The following is a 21,100-nucleotide window of genomic DNA, read 5'->3' as shown; positions in this document are numbered from 1 at the left end:
CTCTCAGCTTTTCTGGGAAAAAAAAATTTATTCTGTTCTCACAATAGTTGTCTTGGCAAAATAGTCAATGTACTTACTATATAACATTAAAAGGATAAGAAGAGACTACAACTCTAGAGGTGACATCCAGGGTTCTCCAACGTGGGCCTCTTTCCTCCTCCTGATCTAAGTCCTTGGAAATTTGCTGCTCTCTAAAGCCACCCCAGGCTTTCCCTCTTTCCTTTCCACCTCTTATCCTTGTCACCAAATTCCTATCCACATATTCCTCAAGACGGGGCTCCTTGACAGGTTCCTTCATGTGCAATCCCAACTCCCTCTGTGGGGAGCTTCTAGCATCAATTCTGCATCACACTGTGGTAACAGTACTTGCTTCTCTCCTTCCTGGAAAGCCAGCGCCTTGAGGCTGTAGGCTCTTCTCTCCTGCAGTCTCACAGAAGTTCCCCATACAAAGCCAGAGCCATCAGAATTAAGCACACAATGATGGGGGTGGGGGGGAATCCCTCCTCTGAAACAACACATGGGGAATTTCACAAGTTGATGCTGAAGATGGGGGAAACATGCATGGCCAACATGTTTAATCTGGGACAGGCCTGACCTTCGTCATGGCAGGCAGGCCTCAGGTCCTGGAAAAATCTCACTAGGAAACCTCATCCCCCTTCATGCAGAGATTTGAACCTTGAAAATATTTTCTGAGTCTCTTGTTTTAACCACTCTGCATGTGGCTTCTGTCTGCATTGGACTAGATGCCAGGGAATGGGCTATATTTTTGAGGCTGAGTGACTATCCCTCACTGCAGTTGAAGGAAATCACTTTCACATAATTGGCTGATTCCACACTTCTTACAGCATGGCCAGAGCTCTGTCGTCTCAAGGAAACATCAATAAGGCTTCATAGTACCATCACTTGCTAAAACCGTTTCATCGAATCAGCAAAAAGAATCAGTGAGTGACTGCAAGGTGCTATATTCTGGGTTAAATTGTCCTGGATCAGATCTCCAAAATGGATCAGACCTGGTTTCTGACTCTCGCTTTATTTCTCAGGAACGCAAAATGCTTTTCAGAGCAATTCATCCTCACTGTGTCCACACTATTCTTTCTGTTTTATACTTAGAAGCTAAAGCAAGGAAAACCTGAGGAAGAAAACAGAAGGGTAGCTGCTGTGGATGACTTCATTTCTCATGAGGGGGAGTGAGCTACTCAGACAACTAGAGCCTGGCAAGACTTAATTTCTCTACAAAATTCTGAGAATACTTGATTCACTTTTACTTCAGACCCTGTGGTTGAGTTAGAGTCTACCAACCCTATAAGTCCCAGGCCTCAAGAACTCTGCCTGGATGTGCTTCTCCCACAGTGGCAGATGTGAGGAACAAGGCCTGCCTTGTAACTGACAGAGGCTATCCACTGCCTCTTGGCTGCCTGACCTCTTACTAGGAATCAGAGCCACACAGGGTGCATACTCTTATGGCCATGTCATTCTGGGCTTCATGCATCACTGGGGGCAACTGTGATATTAACAGTCAACAAAATAAAGATCACCTGAGTCTGATCTAGGACTCCAGGACTGTGATGCTAGCAGAAAGGCTGGCTTTGAAGTACAAGGAGCTCAACTGGCACCACTTAGATATGTGCTATTCCCTAACCCTACCAGGAGACCTCCTTGTTCAATGCATAGATCAGGTCATCACTACATGGCTAGAAATGATTTCCTTTCCTCCCTAATAATAGAAAAGCAATTTGGAGTATGAACAACAACAACAACAACAAAATCAGGGAATATCACACTGCAAGGGAACTAGCTTATATTTCACAAGCTGGCCCTTAATGTATTCCTTTTTAGAAGTTTGCCTGGGTTTTCATTAATTTTATGCACTGAAGCATCATCAGAAATTTGTCCTGAAGGCCCAACCACCTTACATAAATGCAAGGAGAGAGGAAGAAATGGAGCTTATCATTAGTTAAGTGTCTTTTACATTACTTTTGCCCTTCAAGGACCTTACTAGGATCTCCACAACCTCTGAATAATACTTTGCTTTTCATTGACTCTAAGTTTTAGAGGGGCAAACAATTCCATATCCATAAATTTTCCAGAAAACTGGTTATTAAATAATTCTTCTATTAAAGTCACTTTTACATTTGGGAGACAGGGATGGTTAACTATATCCTGAAGCATTTGTTATGATCAGGAAGAGATTATAATTATTATTATTATTTTTTTTTTTGCTTTTAGCTAAAACTGTCTTTCAATTTGCTGGACTCTGGCTTTAATTAGCACAGTTTACTCTAAAAGTACATGAAATATACAGTTTCAGACTGAATTGTACTCCACACTTATCAGGTGTGAAACTGTTAAACAGTAATGTCAAGAGCTACTGTTGCTTGGGCCACGTTCCATATTACACCAAGTGGCAAAAAATAACATCTGCCCCATCCTTTCCTGTAGATACCAGCAAGCCGAGAAGGTGCCGCCAGTGGAGCTGCACTGGTCTCTGACCTGGATGTCACGTGCCCAGTATGTTCAGGTGAGGGAGAAAACTATAGCACCAGCTGCACTCCGGAGGGTCAGAAAGAAAATATCAAAAGCCCAGGCTTTGAGCAAATGTAGAAAACTAATATCTAATTAGTAGTAAAAGCCCTGAATCAAAAAGAAGAAACCTCTGCTGTTCCTGAAGACAGTGGGTGACGGCACCATGGCACCCATCCGGGTCTCTCCTCAGCAGACCTGTTAGGACAGAGGCTGCTGCCTGCTCCTAGCTGAGGAGGATGGGATCTTACTGTGAGGCACCTATGCATGCCTTCCAGGGTCCTTGCCCACAAGTGCAAACCAGATACAGGCCCCTGTGAAGGCACAGCCTTCCCTGTCTTCCTAAGTTAGGAGCCACAGAAACCTTTTTATACATGAACCAGAGATGGGTGGTGTGTGTGTGTGTGTGTGTCTAAACACTGGTACACACAGTAGGACAAATGCAAGAGACATTCCCTTTGTCATAATTCTGTCCCTTCTAAGCTCATTTCTACTTCAGTGGCCTTGTAATTACATGAAGGTCTGAGTCCCTCTTCTAGGAAGTAAAAGCAAACATATTTTTTACTCTTAAATCCATAGTGAAAAGTCATGCGTATTCCTGAGGTTTAGTAACCTACCTTAAGTCAGAGCTGCAAATAAGCAGCATGATGTGAAGTTTGTCAAATGACTTCTCTTGCTATAAGAAACACTTTTTTTTTTTTTAAAGGAACAGTGCTTCTGCAATCTATCTAAATGTAATGTTCTCAGATTACTCTCCCTCTCCCCTGTTCAATTTGATAACATTTTCTTCATTCCTCTTAGAGTGTTATTATTTTTATTATGTTTAACCATCTGGCCAATAGCTTTAGCAAGTAATTAAAAACCTTATAAGGGGTTTAGAATTTTAATTAGGTTATACAATTTTTGATGAATGGGGATGGGGAAGAATGTAATGACTTCTTAGAATCATCATCCTTTTTCTTGCCTTTGCTTATTTTTATCAGATTTCTTTGTGTGTGTGTGTGTGTGTGTGTGTGTGTGGTGGGGGACAGTCTTGTTCATGCTAGGCAAGTGCTCTCCCATTGAGTTAGAGCTTCATAGACTATTTTATTTTTAATTGAGTTTGAATTGAAGCTTTTTGAACAATAATATTGAAGGGTTACTATTGCCTTTCCTCCCAATCTTCCTTTAAATGGACTCAGTACCAGCATTGAGGAACTCAAGCAAAGTGTACAAAATTAGAGTAGATGGCTGGGCATACTGGTGCACACTTGTAATCTAGCAACTTGAGAGGCGGAGGTGGGAAGATCGAACGTTCAGGGCTGGCTTCAGCAGAACCATTTCAAAGTAAAATGAAAAACCAGTTGGGGGTATAGCTCAGTGGTAGAGCCCTCTTGAGTTCAGTTCCCAGTACTGCCAAAAGAAGAAAAGGGGATGGGGGGAGGCAACTGGCTTGTAGGTAAGTGGCTCCTAGAAACAGGTTTTCTCTGGCCCAAGGGGTCATCCTCAGATCATTTCCTGACCATCAGAGGGGGGGCAAGCTCTCAGTTAGAGGGCATCAGCTGTGAGCGAGCAGCTGTGGTGAAGGGAAGTCCTGCGGCCCCTTCCTGCCATGGGGTCAAGGAGAGGAGGACAAACCCAGGAGGAGAGTGAAGGTAGGCTCCAAGATGGCAGCTCTGCAGCAGCCCAGGGGACCGCCAGTCCAGGGAGAGGCAGGCGGCTGGGAGGCTCTGAGAGGGAGGTCACTAGGGAGAAAGACTTGGAATTGGTGGACTGAGAAAGTGGGGATATAAAGACAGAAAAGCCAAAGAGAAGAAAAAAGGTCTAGAAGAGAAGGAAAAAAGAAGCAGAAAGCAGTATGGAAAGGCACAGTTCAAACAGAGAAGGACCCCTCAGATACGTTATGAAACGAAGTGGCTTTCAGCAAAAAGAATAAGAAAGAAGCTGGGAGATGGTGGGGACACAGTGGGTAAGACATTTCCTCCCAACGCAAGCAGGGCCACAAAACAACTTCAGGGGAAAGAACAGGGTATAAGTAGTAAGTAAGCTACTGTGACGGGTACAAGGTGACAGCAGGAACACATCACTGGGGTTCTATTGCACAGCTGGGCGACTGGAGTTAACAACAATGTGTTGCATATTTCAAAACAGAAGATTTTGAATGTTCTCATCACAAAGAAATAATGAATGTTTAAGGTAAGGCTGTTACCTTGACTTGAGCATCACACAATGTATATATGTGTCAAAACATCACACGGTACCCTAAAAAACAGACAGTCGTGTGTCCATTAAAAATAAAACAAGTTTGAAAAGTATCCAGATTTTAAAAAAAAAACTGGCATGAGTTTTATGTTGTACACAAAAAAAGAATACACTGTACTCAATGTTAGGAATAGTTTCCTTTTACAAAACAAGTCATGACACTGGAACCAAAAAGCAATAAACTTAGGCATAGCCCATTATTTGGTTCTGGGTGAAGCCATAATAATGTCAACTTTTATTTCTTTTAAACTTTGTGAAACAACCCATGCACAAGGCAAGAACAATTTAACTATAGTTATAAAAGAGAACGGTTAACAACCTTGGTAGTTAACAAAAGACCCACAACAGTCTGAAGGTCGAAGTGGAAAAAAATAAAGAAGGGTAGGGCTGCCAGTGCACTTAGCTTTAAAAATGGCAGAGAAAAAGATGGGGAGGCTTATGAAGATCACTTACTGTTACAAAGGTAAACAATAAAAATATAGAAACCAATGATGTTACCATATGGAGCAGAAAGGGGAAGGGAAGTTAGAAGTGAGCTACCTTAGAAAACAAAGGTTAAGTGGATACACTAAAATATTTTTTTAAAATCACATTATTTAGCATTCTGAACAAAACTTTTTCCAAAGTTACTGTTTCTTGGAAGCAGGACTAAAATTAAGTGAGGGGTGTGTGTGTGTGTGTGTGTGTGTGTGTGTGTGTGTGTGTGTGTGTGTGTGTGTTTCAAAGTAAGATTTCTTTTTCAAAAATAACTATCTGGTATAGATAATTTTTTAAATATTTGATTTAAAATGCCCTTCTCCCTCCCCCCTCGTTTAAAATCCCTTTTCTGTCACTTTGTAGATGAGAAAATACTATATGAGGCTAGAGGCCATCTGCTAGACAGGGAGAATGGGGCTCTAGAGTCAGTACAGCCACTGCTGGCAGGGGACCAAGCATGAAGAAGCATCATACTCCTCAACCTGAGAAGGGGTGGTGAACACCTACCCACAGGGCGACTGTGAGAATTAAAGGAAATGGGGCTGGGGATGTGGCTCAAGCAGTAGCGCGCTCGCCTGGCATGCGTGCGGCCCGGGTTCGATCCTCAGCACCACATACCAACAAAGATGTTGTGTCTGCCGAGAACTAAAAAATAAATATTAAAAATTCTCTCTCTCTCTCTCCTCTCTCACTCTCTCTTTAAAAAAAAAAAAAAAGAATTAAAGGAAATGCAAAGGGAAGGGCTCAGGATGTGTCAGCTGCTACAGTAGTGGTTGATATTTCCAAACTGACAAATTGATAGGGATAACCGAGGTAAAATACAAAGCACGACCTTAAAAAATATTAAATACTTCTTTGTTTTAAAGCTCAAGAATGATCTTGTTTAGGTTATATAATCTCTCCAAGCTATTCATCTGCAAAAATGTAAGTATTGCTTTTCTCTTGCCCTTTGAGTTGATTTAAGAAGTACACATGTGCTCATCCCCCCTGTGTGTGATGCCTGATCACATCTCCTTTTTACTCTGTATAATTCATGCAAAGCTTGTTGTTTACAAGTCTATGGCTATTCACAGTGGGAGTGAAATACAAATTGAGTTAAAGAGATTATTTTATAAAACCAGCCTTGAAACTAAGAATGCTATATTGGTTTTTTTTTTGTTTTGTTTTGTTTAATCTTTCCAGGTAAATGAATACCTAAGAGATCTGAGAGAAACTCAATATCAGAACACATTGCTAGTCTTTACAGACTAGAATACTAACCAGATGCAAACTAACTTGTTTTAGGCATATTTGTATCACCAGGTCATACGGGATTAGTAGATTCCAGAGAACCATCATGACACTAATAACAATAAAAATATTCATAGGGACTTTCTTCTCAGTGAGAAATATCTTTCTAAATATTTTGTAGTATCTTCAGCAACATCACAAATTTAATTATTTCATGAAGAAAACAGTTTAACAAATTTTTGCAAAGATGAGTTTAATCGACTATAATGCTTATATTTTTCTCTTGCCTTCGTAAAACTTTTATTTATTTATTTATTTATTTATTTTGGTACTGGGAATTGAACCCAAGGGTGCTTAACCAATGAGCCACATCCCCAGTCCTTTTTTTATATTTGATTTAGAGACAGGATCTAGCTAAGTTGCTAAGGACCTCGCTAAATTGCTGAGGCTGGCTTTGAACTCGTAATCCTCCTGCCTCAGCTTCCGGAAGAGCTGGAGCCACTGGGATTACAGTCATGTGCCCCCACACCCGGCTTCTCTCACTTTTTAAAAAACACAATCCAGACAATAGGTTATTTGTCCCCAATTAACTAAAATAAAATTTTGCAACTTTCAAGGAAACATAACATGCCCTCCTGTTGCCACGGCAATGCTTGTGCTCAACCCCACTTACTAGTGGAAAACTGCCAAGCAAAAGCAATCTGTGTGTGAGGGAGGGGACGGGGGAACATTTACACATTATTTGCAGGGAGATAAAGCCTTATGAGGAGAGGAGGTGGCCAGGTTTCCTGATGAGAAGCAGCTTGGCCCAGGAGCAGAGAGGAAGGCTAAGCATGTGATGGCATTAGACCCTTCTCCCACATCTTGGACTTCTTGTCCCTCTTGATCCTGCCTTTTGTATCACAATCATGCAAACAAACATGGAATCCAGTACATGAAGGAATGGGAACGTGAAAAAAGTTAATTGAATGCATTTTTCTCAGCTTGTCTCATTATTTCACTTTCTACCTTTAAATGACAGTTTGAAGTGGAACACAATCTGTGTGATCCGGAGCAGAGATCTTGCTGTTGATTTAGCACTGTGTGACATGTACAAAAAGAAAGCACAATGTCAGAAGTGGAGTGGCAGTCATTTCAATGAAACAGTTACCATAAAGTTTCCCCTCACCTTTTGGTGAACTGTGTTTCTGTTTAATGACACATCTACTGTGTAGTGATACCAAGTATGTCTGTGGCATTATGTCCCACACTGGCTCAGGTCTTTGCAAGTAGTACCTTCCAGAGTCCATGCACCAGCCTGAACTCTCAGCAGATGAGAAATACAAGGACACTAATACTCCACAGTATTCGATCTGCAGAATTCCCTCTGTTCTGGAATTCTGCAGCCTGTCAGAGCGTAGTTCCCAGACCATATTAGCATCACTAGGGTCCTTTTTAACCTTGTGGACTCCCAGCCCCACTGCAGACCTGCTGCATCAGGATCTTTAATAGGGTCTCTAAGAGATTCAATTGTACATTCAAGAAACAGTGTTCTTCAGGACCAAACAAAACAAAATATACAAACATATAAGAGAAGCCAGGCACGGTGGCACATGCCTGTAATCCCAGCAGCTCAGGAGGCTGAGGCAGGAGGATCACAAGTTCAAAGCCAGCCTTAGCAAAAGTGAGGCACTCAGCAACTTGGTGAGACCTGTTTCTAAATAAAATATAAAATAGGGCTGGGGATGTGGCTCAGTGGTCGAGTGTCTCTGAGTTCAATCCCTCGTAACCCCAAAAAAGAAAAAGAAATGTATGATTTCTGAGATGCGATCTTGCTGTATTGCCCAAGCTAGCCTTAAACTTGTGATTCTCCTGCCTCAGCTTTCCAAGTAACTGAGATTACATGCAGATACTAGCATACCTGCTGGAGCCCATAAATTAAGAGACTGGAAATATATCCACCAAACACGATGTATACATGCTGTTGGAATAAAAACAGCTGCTGAGACTAGCTCACAGAGTTGTCAAACTCAAATGCAAGAATGGATGTGAAAATGATCTGTAAATCATACAGCACTAGTCAAATGCTATTTGCATCTATTTTCTTTTGGAAAATAGAGGCAATTTTGAAAGTGAGCCATAAAATGGCAACTTCTCTCTTCCTAAAAACTATTCAAGCTGTTTTTTCAGGATGCAGGCACAGAACCCTAGTACTAGACCTAAAATGACTTTGAGAGCCTGGTGGAACCAAAATTTTCTGAGAAGCAGAACCTGAGAAAGAGAACAGGGCCTTGAAAACTTAGATTAGAAGCAAGGGATGCTGTCAACAGTTCTCAATTATCCATAAGTTTCACCTTGACTGGACTATGGGGTCAGGACTATTCTAGCAAGATTATAGTTACAATCTCTCAGCCTTTGATTTCTCCACTTAAATTCTTTTGCTAGTGGCTGATTGACAGACAGATTTGAGCTTATTTCCCACCTCCTTTTCAGCTGGCCTTCAATAAATTTCTTTTTGCAAAAGCCCGGTGCCATAGTATTGGCTTCTATGTACACTGGGCAGTGAGCCCTTGCTGGCTATGAATCTGGTCTACAAGCATGAGCTTTACAATCAGAAATGCTCTCTCTAGATTTATATACCAGGAAAAAAACCCTTGTGGAACTGGAACACGTGAATAAGCATCTCATATTTCCCATTTCCTCATCTGTGAAGTAAAATAATAGCCACTGAAGTAGACTGGCTTGCTGTCAAACTACCTGCTTTCTTTCTCTTATTAACCCCTTTGTGCCAGCAGGGCAGAAATACAATTTCTGGGTTGCTTTTAAACCCCCTGTCATTGACAATTCTGGCTAAATACCTTCTCTGGTCTAGAGAACAAGGATGCACATAACACATGTCACTGTGGAGCATTAGGAGCTGCTAGGACAATCTGCCACCACCATCTTCCCTCTGTCATAACAATGGCAACAGCCCTGAGATGGCTACTCCTTTGTTAGAATGGGGAAGACATGACTTGAGGTAACACTCAACTTGTGTGTGAGCCTTAGTCCATACTTTCAAAAAGTTATCATGGAATGAAATGCAGTCATTTCCAATTTCTTATGAATATTGTCCTTAAAATCCCCTTTAGGGCCAGGCATGGTCTCATGAACCTATAATCCCAGCAGTTTGGGAGGCTGAGGCAGGAAGATTGCAAATTCAAAGCCAGTCTCAGCAACTTTCTATCTCAAAAATAAGAAAAGAGCTGGGGATCTGGCTCAGTAGTTAAGTGCACCAGGGTTCAATCCCTGGTACCAAAATAAATAAATAAATATAAAATAAAAATCCCCTTTAGGTCCATAACATATTTTTATGCCTAAACTTTGCTTGGAAAGCTTACATCTGAAGGAGCTAAAAATACGCTCTTATTGGGCTGGGGATATAGCTCAGTTGGTAGAGTGTTTGCCTCACACGCATAAGGCCCTGGGTTCAATCTGTAGCACTCTATACACACAATATGCTCTTATGGTATATTGACTGTTTTGAGTTAAAGGCACTTAAAAAAACAAATAGCAGGTAAAAGAGGATCACTCTGACCTTCCTTCTGTTCCTATAAACAGGAGAAGAAATTCCCAGGTGAAAGGTACCCTCCATGTACTAGAAGGAAAACGGCATTTTCATCAAGGACAGGAAGTAGAGATAGAATTCTGTAGAAACTTTGTTTAAATAACTCGAACTGTATCTTCCAACATAATTTAGTTGCTATTTTTACAACTTCCTATCTTTGTCCAACTCAGTATGTAGAAGTGCTTGACTCCAACTCCTTCTTTGGGTCTTCATATCCTTATGAGGGCTTCTGGGCCATGAAAAATTTACACTAAATACATCTGCTTTTCTCTTGTTAATCTGTCTTATGTCAATTTACTTCTTAGGCATAGCCAAAAACCCTAAAAGGGAAGAGGTGAAGTTTTGCCTCCCCTGCTTCACCCATTATACAGCCTTGTAAATTCCAACCTCTTGTGACTACGTAATACTTAAAATCCTTAATCCAATTTATCTAAACAAAGTTACAAGGTCATTTACATAAACCGTATTCAGAGTGATGGCATTTTTTTAAAAAGTTGGTTTAGAATACAGTTGGAAATGTAAAGAGTTTTTAGTTCACGCAGTGAAAGAATTTGTCTGCCTTTTTTGCAATTTCACATGAATTTCTTCCAAGTCCTTTTGCTCTCAGAATAATTCTTAAATTTTTAAGCACCGAATTATTAAAATAATTTAGTTCCTCTCATTTTCCTTATAATTTTTCAACATCTGTGTTGTTAGTGTTACTTAAAATGATGTAAAGCAATCTAAACTATAAATGACTATTGGAAAATTTACCTCCCAGTAAGTAGGTGAATGAGGTAACTCAAAGGTTGTTGAATGATTTTCACCTTCAGGAATATCCCATTACCCCATAACTTTTTAAATCTCAGTGCTCAGGGTGAGATGATCAGTAGAAGTCAAACATTCAGCAATAGTTTTCCTATCTTTTTTGGGGGGCGCAGGGGAGTACTAGGGATTGAACTTAAGGGCACTTGGCCACATCCCCAGCCCTATACTGTATTTTATTTAGAGACAGGGTCTCACTAAGTTGCTTAGTGCCTCACTTTTGCTGAGGCTGGTTTTGAACTCATGATCCTCCTGCCTCAGCCTCCCAAGCTGCTGGGATTACAGGCCTGTGCCACTCCACCCAGCTTCTACCATTTTTAACACATTGCTGGGTCTAACTTCTACTCCGAAATAATGAAAACAACAAAGTCATATATCCACCAGACCACTTGAACTGTTACACCATTCCAGTGAACCAGTATTTAAGTATTTGACAGAACAAGTGAATGATTTCTGAAACAGCAATAAGCGTTCTAAAGTTGGACTGTAGCTGACACAAAGTAAAGGGAGAAAAAGCTAAGGAAGATTTGGTGGTTTCATTGCTACCTTTCGGTTTCTAAATAGTTGCTTGCACAGATATTTTTCTGATTAAAGTTGTCAATTGCCTGTTCCTGTGAACGTTGATCAGCACGCTGAAGTTATTATGTTTCGAGGTAACTTACGAAGAGAAGACAAGCTGGAGGAGCCCCGCAGAAACTGGTGTAAACCGTCTTCCCCATCGCTAGAGCTGGCTATGCTGTTCCTCATTTCCAGCATGGAGATCTGTGCGCAAAGGCTGAGCTGGTGCTCTAACTTTTTGGCCTTCTACAAAGCAAAGTTTTAATATTTCAGAGGTTTATGGAACTTGAATCACCTATTCCCTGTAAGCAGCATGTACTTTTCCTTGAAATAAGTTAGTGCAAAAAGAAAAAAGGACCTGGGACACATTTAGTGCCCTATAAATGTGAGCTATGATTTTTATTATTAGCTGTTACTATAAACACATTATAAAAATTTAATATACTCAACAGCCTATTTACTAATTTGAAATAATAAGTTCAAACTTAATGTGATAAATAGCCTAGACTAGATGAGTTAAGAGACACAAGCCATAGTCTATGTTCTTGGAGAACGGTACATTTCACAGAAAGAGTGTTTTGCAAGTTCTCTTCTGTAATAAGTTCAATTTCCTTCTAAACAAATGTGGGAGATTATGATCAAATTGCAAACTGTTGATCTTTGCAGCTTTGCAAGTTTACACTCCCCCGTTACCTGTGGGATTCCCGGGAGATGGAGTGGCCAGGAAGATGTGCAAGACTAGAAGACACCAGGGCTAAAAATGCCAACCTCCTGCACTTGGGGCCTTGTCTGTAGCCCTTCCCTGTCACTGCCACACCACCCCAGGCCCCCTCTAACCCGAGTCCTTGTTTAAAAGACTCTTAGAGAGGACAGTACCTCATACCCATAAATGCTGGTACCTGACACTTATAGACTCCTCACTAACTAATTCAAATTAAATAATTGTGAAATACTCCCTTGCTCTTCAGAAACAATTTGCTGAAGGATCTCTCCTTTACAAGTATCCCTTTGCACTTAGGATAGATTACTTAATAAAAATTCGGGAAAACATGGGGTAAAGTGAATAATACCCCACCCTACATATTTATTTAAGAAAAAAAAATCAGAAAAGCACTTACTTTATCATTTATGGTGGGATCATTCAATGAATACAGCTTATTTGTAATGTCTTTTCCTATAAGATATCTAAATATCTCATACAGGAAAGGCTCTGATTCCAGAAAGTAAGTTAATCTTTCTCTTGACCAGCATAAAAATCTGCAGTTATCATCTGCAATAATGGTGACCTGCCAAAGACACAAAGGAAAAAATACATCTACCAATATGAATTATGACTCTAGTAATTTGGACGAAGGGAAGAGTACATTTAGCAGATATTATCATAGCAATGATTCTGTAATATTATTTATATTCCAAGTTTCTATAATCATGTATAAAATTAGGTTTCAAAACATTTTGCATTGGAGGCTGAGTCAGGGTGATCTCAAGTTCAAAGCTAGCCTCAGCAATGGCAAGGCACTAAGCAACTCAGTGAGACCCTATCTCTAAAAAAACAGGGCAGAGGATGTGGCTGGGTGGTTGAAGTGGTTGAGTGCCCCTGAGTTCCATTCAGCAGACTGAACAGAAGCAAATCTCTTTTTTTTTTTTTTGAGAATTTATTTTTTAACATCTCTGTTGGTATGTGGTGCTGAGGATCGAACCCGGGCCGCATGCATGCCAGGCAAGCGCGCTACCGCTTGAGCCACATCCCCAGACCCAGAAGCAAATCTCTTGAGTTCTGTTGTTTTGTTTTGTGAGGTCTGGGGACAGAAGAATGGCCGCTGTCAACATGTTGCTGTAGAGTGTGCTAGACTGATATTACAATTGGATCTGTCATTTACAGGTGAATATTTCTTTATATCCTGTTGAAGATAATGAGCTCTAAGAACAGAGCTTCAAACAAATGAAATGAGGTAAGATTTGTCAGGCACAGTGCAGAAGAAGACCTTCTGCCAAGCTGACCCAACAAATACACACTTGAGACTGAGAAACTTTAAGGCCCTAGGCTGTAACCAATGAGTACAGCTGGTGAGCATCCTTGGCCTTTCAAGGCTAGCTCCATGGTAGCCCACTGGGGATACACGCAGAGATGCCTCGATTTGCTCAGACTATGAAGCCATACCCTTTATGCTAAGTATGATGCACAAGAAGTAAGGGGACACTGTAGATGCATCACCCAGAATTCAAGAATCCCTGGAATAAATCCTTTCTCCAGAGGGTCACCTTCTCACAGCTCAGTGACTATAAGCCACTCTCCCATGCAGGTCCTCTTCCAGCACTGAGTACTCCTCTTCATATGTCACTCATGCCACTACCTCCAAACTTATCTGTGAACACATCTGTGTCTCCTAAGCACACTGATGGCAGGGATCCTGTGTCTTCAGGTCTGAATGCCAAGCTTCTGACACACAGTGGTTCTCATGCATGATTATTATATAAAAGAATTAACAAATGAATGCAGATACTGTTGAAGGCAAAAACCATTTTTACATCCTTCACATTAAACCCAATGCCTGCCCCAGTATGAGAATAATAAAGGTTTGTAAACTGGCATGAAGTCTTATCTGAGCCTCAGAGCAAATATTTTCAAAGAAATTTTTCCCCCTTCATAAGGCACAAAAATTATACACATTTCAGATGGCTAAGAGTGTATTTAAGTGTACCAAGAGAAAAAATGAAAAACACAGCTTCTCTCCTTTACATCAATAGGCTGAAATCTGCAATCTTTAGCAAATTAGAGGGTTCAGCTATTTTAAAAAGTAGGTAAATGTTCCTGAAAAAAAGAAAGTTCAGGTTTTTTTTTTTTGATGTTAAAAGTCAGTGTTGGGGCTGGGGTTGTGGCTCAATGGTAGAGCACTACCTAGCATGTGCAAGGCACTGGGTTTGATTCTCAGCACCACATATAAATAAATAAAATAAAGGTTCATCAACAACTAAAAGGAAATATTAAAAGAAAAAGTCAGTGTCTCCAAAACCAAACATGTTTGAATTTAATAAATTAACCAGCAGCTGTAAAACTCCATAAAACACTAAATTCCATTCATTCTTTCAATTCACTAATACAGACTTACACAAAAGTTGCAAAGTAAACAAGATAAGATCCTTGCTCCATGAAGCTTATGTTCTAGTGAAGAAGGCTGATCATAAATGAAGAAATATGACAACCTCAGGTGACAGTAAGTGTCTGACAAATATAGAACATGGGAAAGTGGTAGAGAGTAACCAGGGGATGATAGTTGAATATAATGTCACTTATTTTATATATGTATTGTTCTTTTAAACACTTAAGATGCCTTTACATCTATCATATAAGTGTATCCTTAACATTGCCTTTAAAATAAGGCAGGCAATATTTCTCATTTGTCAGATGCTAAATGAGAAAGACCAAAAAACTTACTCATGAACACATGTTAGTTAGGGGGTGGTGTGAGTACTTTTCATTGCTAGCCCAGACATTTCCCTATCAGGCCAAATCCAATTCAATGCATCCCATGTTCATAGACAATCACATACTAGTAATTCAGCTAAGTGACCACAAGGTTGGCTGTACAGTGCATCAAGAGCCCTTCATATAAAGAACAGCTAAACACAGGATCACTATTTCTGTGTTCTAATGAAAGAAGCTGATAATAAAGTAGTATGACTAAAATATGAAAAGACTTATTGGAAGAGAAATATAAGGTCCAGCCATAGAAAATTCCCAGAAAGAGTAGGGGGTAGATAAGTAAATGAAAGGCAAATGTTTAATGGTAGAAATAACGGAAAAGTGAGCACTGGGTACTCATGGTGGCACAGCCACACACATAAGCACTGAAGAGTGAGTAAGGGGACCTAAGGTCCTTTCATTATGCAGATGTCATCTGAGACTCTGGAAAATACAATTCACCTGCAGTGGGGCAAAGAGTTACAGGAGAAATTGGAAATCATCCAGGAGTAGAAATTTGACTTGGACAATACATGTAATGTATTTAATTTTTCTTCAACCATGTGAATTACCTCAAGTCTCCTCTGAGGCATGATACTTTTTATCATGACACTATAATTTGTCTAGCAAATCCATCGATTACTTACAGTTGAAAATTACTTTATACCTGTTTAAATTATTATTGAATATTTAATAACAGCATGCATATAACAAACTATACCTATAGTATTTGGGAGCCAGTGGCTAGTGCATTCACAGAGGCTATTTTGCTTGATAGCTAATGTTTCACTTCTGCCAAATAGATAGTTAAATTTAATGATTTCCTGTCACAACAGTCAAGTGTATTTTAATGAAAAAAATTCAAATAAAGCAACATAAGAATTTTTAAAGCTTCTATAAAATAAATTTACTTTTTATTAGGGTACTTCAGCAGTACCATGTCTGAATTCTTGTGAAGAATTTTACTGAAGAAATAAAAGCAAAGCAATAAAAGCAAGAAACACAGCAAGGCAAGACACAAAAAATCTTTCAGATGGAGAAGTAGACTGTTTGCAACTGGGTTTGTCCTGATTATTTCAAGGCACTGACTGGATGAGTCCCTGACTTTAGATTTCAAACCAGTTCTACACCTGCCATAAAGAAAAGATAGTGGACTCTATCCTGCGGGGAAAGAGGGCATCTGGGAGACTTGCTGAATGAGCTAATATCAGAAAGAGCTGTCTGAAAAGAAGAAGAGAAAGAGCTGTCTAAAAGGATTATTCAACTGTCCTAAGGGAAGAATTTATTACTTTTTTAATGCATCATACAGCATTTTACATACCAGGAAAATGAAAACATCCTAGAATTGTTCTATTCAACTGATGCTCATTGAGTTCTCATGGGCAGTAAAATACAGCAGAGTTAAAACTGGCAAATTATTAGTCAGCGACACTGAAATATCTACTTAGTATTAAGATACTCTTTTCTTTAAATACCAGTTAAAACTTAGCATTAACTTATTTCACAATTCATTTATTTCACATATACATATTCACCTATGCCTCCAAGACCTTCCTCTTCTCTTTAAGTGAATAAAATTGATTTCCAAGCTTTGCAGCACCAGGACATGCTACTGGCTATGAGAAGGCAAAAGTATGAGATAGAATGCAAAAGAAAAATGTGCAAATGGGAATACTCATTTCGGATAAGACAACTGCATGAAGAAAAAGAAACCAAACACAAAACACCATTTAAGGTGTAAGGATGATACTCAAGATGATTCTTCTTCTTCTTCTTATTATTATTATCATTATTTTTGGTCTGGGGATTGAACCCAGGGATACTCTACCACCGAGGCACATCCCCAGTCCTATTTTGCATTTTATTTAGAGACAGGGTCTCACTGAGTTGCTTAGCACCTTGCTAAGTTGCTGAGGCTGGCTTTGAACTCACGATCCTCTTGCTGCAACCTCCTGAGCTGCTGGGAATATGGGCATGTACCACCGATACATGGCTGTGATACTCAAGATTCTATCAACAAATTTAAGTGGCAGCTTTGATCTGTATGTACCTACCAGTACCTAGGGAGAATGAATTGCAAGTTCAGAGTCTGTTTCTTCACCCCCATCACCATGTGTATTGTCATTATAATTACTACACATTTACCTGAGCAATACTCTGTGCTGCTTAGGGACTTGCCTTTTCTTTTCTCCTTTTTGTCCTATTATATAATTCATCAGCACTCTGGCCACAGAATGAATTTAAAGATATAAAAATTCAAAGGATGAAGCTCCTTTTTAAATAAAAATGTCTATTTTTTTTTTTTAGTTGTAGTTGGACACAATAACTTTATTTATTTATTTTTATGTGGTGCTGAGGATCGAAACCAGGGTCTCACACATGCCAGGCAAGTGCGCTAACCACTGAGAAACAGCCCCAGCCCCTGTAGCTCCTTTTTAGAAAACTCCCTAAATAGAGTTAGGGAAGGAGTTGAGATTAGAGGTAAAAAGCATATGGGGAAAGAAGTTTGACCAGTGACCACTTCAAGTGTCCTCTGTGATTGGCACAGGGAGTAAGAAGTTGACCCTGGAAGCACATAGTATTTTCCATTTGTAAACTTGCTTCAGTAAGAGGCCATATACAGAGTACTCCTACACAAATGTGCACCAGTTAATTCTTACTCTTGAGTATCTGTCAACAGGAACATTTATAAACAATCAAAGCGCCATCTCTCCCAGAGCTTACCCTGATGGAGTTGGCTCTGACTGTACAGGCATAGGCTGGTTGATACTAGAGGAATTTTCACCCACTGGCCAATCATGAAATGCCACCCAGGTTCTATGTAGAGAAAAGCTGACTGGGATTAGCCAAGGACAAATCACTGTCTTTCCTCAAGCTACTGTATCTCAATTTTGGTCATGTTCTTAGACTCTCCATATTAGTTTTCAGGAATAATTCTCAACTACCAAAATCCAACCCTAGTCCCCAAGAAGAAAGAAAATTACAGCTATAAGTAGGAGTGAGTTTTCTTTTTCTTTCTTTTAAACTTTCTTATAATATAATTTGAAATCCAGTGGAAAAAATGGTGATAATATTTGTATGCCTGGCCTCTTGGGCACCACTTGCTTCTGGAAACAAAGGTTTAGTCCTCAATCCCAGTCTCCTCAGGATGAGACTGGGTTATCTCATAAAACCACCTGCAACTATATACAAAAACAGATGCAGGAGATAAATATTGTGCTTTGAAAAAAGCAGCTATAAGGAGGACAGAGGAAAGGAGAGGAGAAAGAAGTGGCCCTGCTCCAGTATGCAGATGGTGGTGATTAAAGATAGAATAAGAACATAAATCTCAGGCCACAGCTGACCTCCACAATAACAAGAGTGATAGGAGCTAGGATAAAAACCAGCATTTTCTTTCTGTATCTTAAGAGGAGTTAGCATGGGAACACTGACACACACAGTTGGGGAACTTAAATGAGACCTCCTAGTACATGCACCTAAATTTAACAAGCTGTGTGATTACTTAAGCCAGATGGGAACAGGGAAGGGCTGAAGTCATTGTAAATGAAATAAACAAAAGTATATTCCTCCAAATTTCCTCTTTTATCTTCACTCTGTGGCATCTCAAAACAAGACTTTAAGATCTTGCCATCAAGAAATACTGCCATTTCTTCTCCCTTCGCTGGGAGCATGCTGCCCTTCAATTCCACTTCCCACCTGAATATTTGTACCATCTTGTTCATAAGCAATCCTATTCTCAGGGTATTTCTTACTTCTGTTTTTCCTGAGGCTGAGACTAAAGGACATCCTCAACCATGTTCTTGGTTATTTTCCTACTAACAAAAAATACAATAGGAGGGCTGGGCACTTACAGAAACAAATCAGAACAAAGGGCCATGAAAGGGAGCAATGAAACACACATACACACAGAAGGAATGACACTGAACAGGCCATGTTCAAATTATTGCTACTGTGAAGGATTTTATTCTTTGCCTTTAAACATATTCACTGAGTATAAAAGGGTAGTGATTAGTTGGGTTTTTTTTTTCTCCACAAGTATCAACAAAATTAATTCTCCAGGGCAAAACTGGTTTTCTATTTTTCCCTAATAAAAGTAATAATTTATATGCTTCAGGAACACCGATTATCTACAACTGACATTTTCCTATAATAAAAATATTCAATGTTTTCTATAGGAAAACTAGAAATTCAAATAAGCAAAAGGAAAAATACTTAAAAAGCAAGTAAACTAACAACACAGAAACAAAAGTGTTAACACCATGGCTAACACTGGATATCTTTTTAGCCCTCTATTTGTACATATACACACAATATTTTAAACCTTTTTTTTTTAGATGGGATTATATTATATATGCTATGTGATGATCTCTTTTTTTAAAAAAAATAAATCATGGTCACTTTTCTATTAATATTCATTAGATTTTGATGACATATGATATATGTCAATTAGTGTTTATCTTTTTAAAAACCATGCCAAACATACCTGGAATTTTTCACCTTTGTGCATCTGAGTTGATCTAAATTCAGGAGAATCTATAAAGGCACAGGGGTAAATGTTATGCAGAAAATGTCCTCGATAGGAGACCTTCATTCTGATAACAGAAATCAATGTTAATATACATATATTTCACAAAATAACATGACAACCCTTCAAATTACCATACGCTTATAGAATTATATTTTGTGCAAAAGTTTTAAAGATTCCACAGATGATAGACACGATTAAAAGCTCTTCCTGAGGCACACCATCATTTAAAAAATAATGAAAGGAAAAAAAAAACTAGCTTTCACTATTAAACAGGTTATCATTGCACTTATGGCTGGAGTGACTATGTAATTTGTTACTCAAACTGGGAGACTTTTAAGAGGAAAAGGGATGCTATTAATAATTATACCTGTACAACATACACTGGCTCTTTCCCCAGAAGACTGACATCCCTGGAAGATATATATATTTATATATATATATATATTTTTTTTTTTTAAAGAGAGAGGGGGGGGAGGATTGTTTAATATTTATTTTTTAGATTTCGGTGGACACAACATCTTTGTTTGTATGTGGTGCTGAGGATCGAACCCGGGCCGCATGCATGCCAGGTGAGCGTGCTACCGCTTGAGCCACATCCCCAGCCCAATTTTTGTGATATTCAAAAATAAGCAAATCACCTCTATTGCATATATAAGCTTTTTAAATGTTAGAGCCAAATTTAAACCTATTTTGACTTTGACTCATTAACTTAACAAAATTTGAAAATAGTTAAAAATGTCTGCAATTGAAAACTTTGACATCTACAAGATTCAGAGTAGTAAAGTCTGCCTAGCCTTAACATGGTGCTCCACTGAGTGCCAGAGTTGACTTGTAAAACAAAACTGCATCAACACCATACTCTGAGACTGCTTTCTGCATTAGTTGGCAATATGTCCTTCTACTCCTTTCCTTGCCAAGGGCTATGGAAAGATTTCAAGGCAAGCTAAGAATTCCTGCTTCCATATAGCACTTACTTTCCCTTCAGAAGAATACTCAGACGGTCATCAACTGAGGTTTTATCCTCTGCGGCATACGTCTGGCCCTTTTTCAAGGTTTGGATCATGCAAAACTGTCCAGTCAATCTTCTGAACAAATCTGGAGGCACATGGAGTGGTTCAAATAATCGACGGTAGATGCCAGTGAGTTCCCTTTCAATCTTGACCTGAAATGGAGCAATGACCAGATGCTGCACTAAAGCAACAACCCCCAAACACTCACTTCTGTTGTCTAAATGTGGTTGGAAAATAAACAAATCTGTAGTACTCTTCTACATGCACTCTTGTGCATGTAGGTCAATGGAGTCTTAGAGAGTAAGTAGTGATGCGAGTTTATACTTTATGTGCTAAAACAGCACTTTTGCAGTAAACACAACTCTGAGAGCACAAGGGGGAAGACTGACAGTATTGATCACACCTCTTTGTATGGACCCTGATGCAGCTGTTAAGGTTCTGAATATTGTCAGGACATGCACCTTCCCAACCCCAGAATGTTCTACAAATAACACAAAACCTTTGTCTCACCAAAAGAAATTACATTAACTTTTAAATATTATAGCAAGAAAATACATTATATAAAAATAAGAATCAATGTGAAAACAAATTGACAAAAATAATAGTCAGATACTCTAAGCATCTAATCACCATGTAATGATTACTTAATGTATCAATATAGGAAAATAAACATCTACAACTGC

General features: G+C 39.3%; 1 protein-coding gene across 2 annotated transcripts in view; it reads right to left on the bottom strand.

Moving 5' to 3' along the window:
* The window catches only part of Popdc1 (popeye domain cAMP effector 1), a 35,226-nt gene that overhangs the window by 5,347 nt on the left and 8,779 nt on the right, over positions 1-21,100 (bottom strand). For both annotated transcript variants that reach the window (XM_040283155.2, XM_005330124.4), the window contains 4 exons: positions 20,382-20,569; positions 19,363-19,471; positions 12,535-12,702; positions 11,521-11,662 (listed from right to left, as the gene is read on the bottom strand). In XM_040283155.2, coding sequence (XP_040139089.1) covers positions 11,521-11,662; positions 12,535-12,702; positions 19,363-19,471; positions 20,382-20,569 — 607 coding nt within the window. The remainder of the gene's footprint in view (positions 1-11,520; positions 11,663-12,534; positions 12,703-19,362; positions 19,472-20,381; positions 20,570-21,100) is intronic.

Source organism: Ictidomys tridecemlineatus, chromosome 8, assembly GCF_052094955.1.
Source record: "Ictidomys tridecemlineatus isolate mIctTri1 chromosome 8, mIctTri1.hap1, whole genome shotgun sequence".
NCBI lineage: Eukaryota > Metazoa > Chordata > Mammalia > Rodentia > Sciuridae > Ictidomys > Ictidomys tridecemlineatus.
The sequence above is the reverse complement of the archived record's forward strand: the minus strand, read 5'-3'. Positions and strand labels throughout refer to the sequence as shown.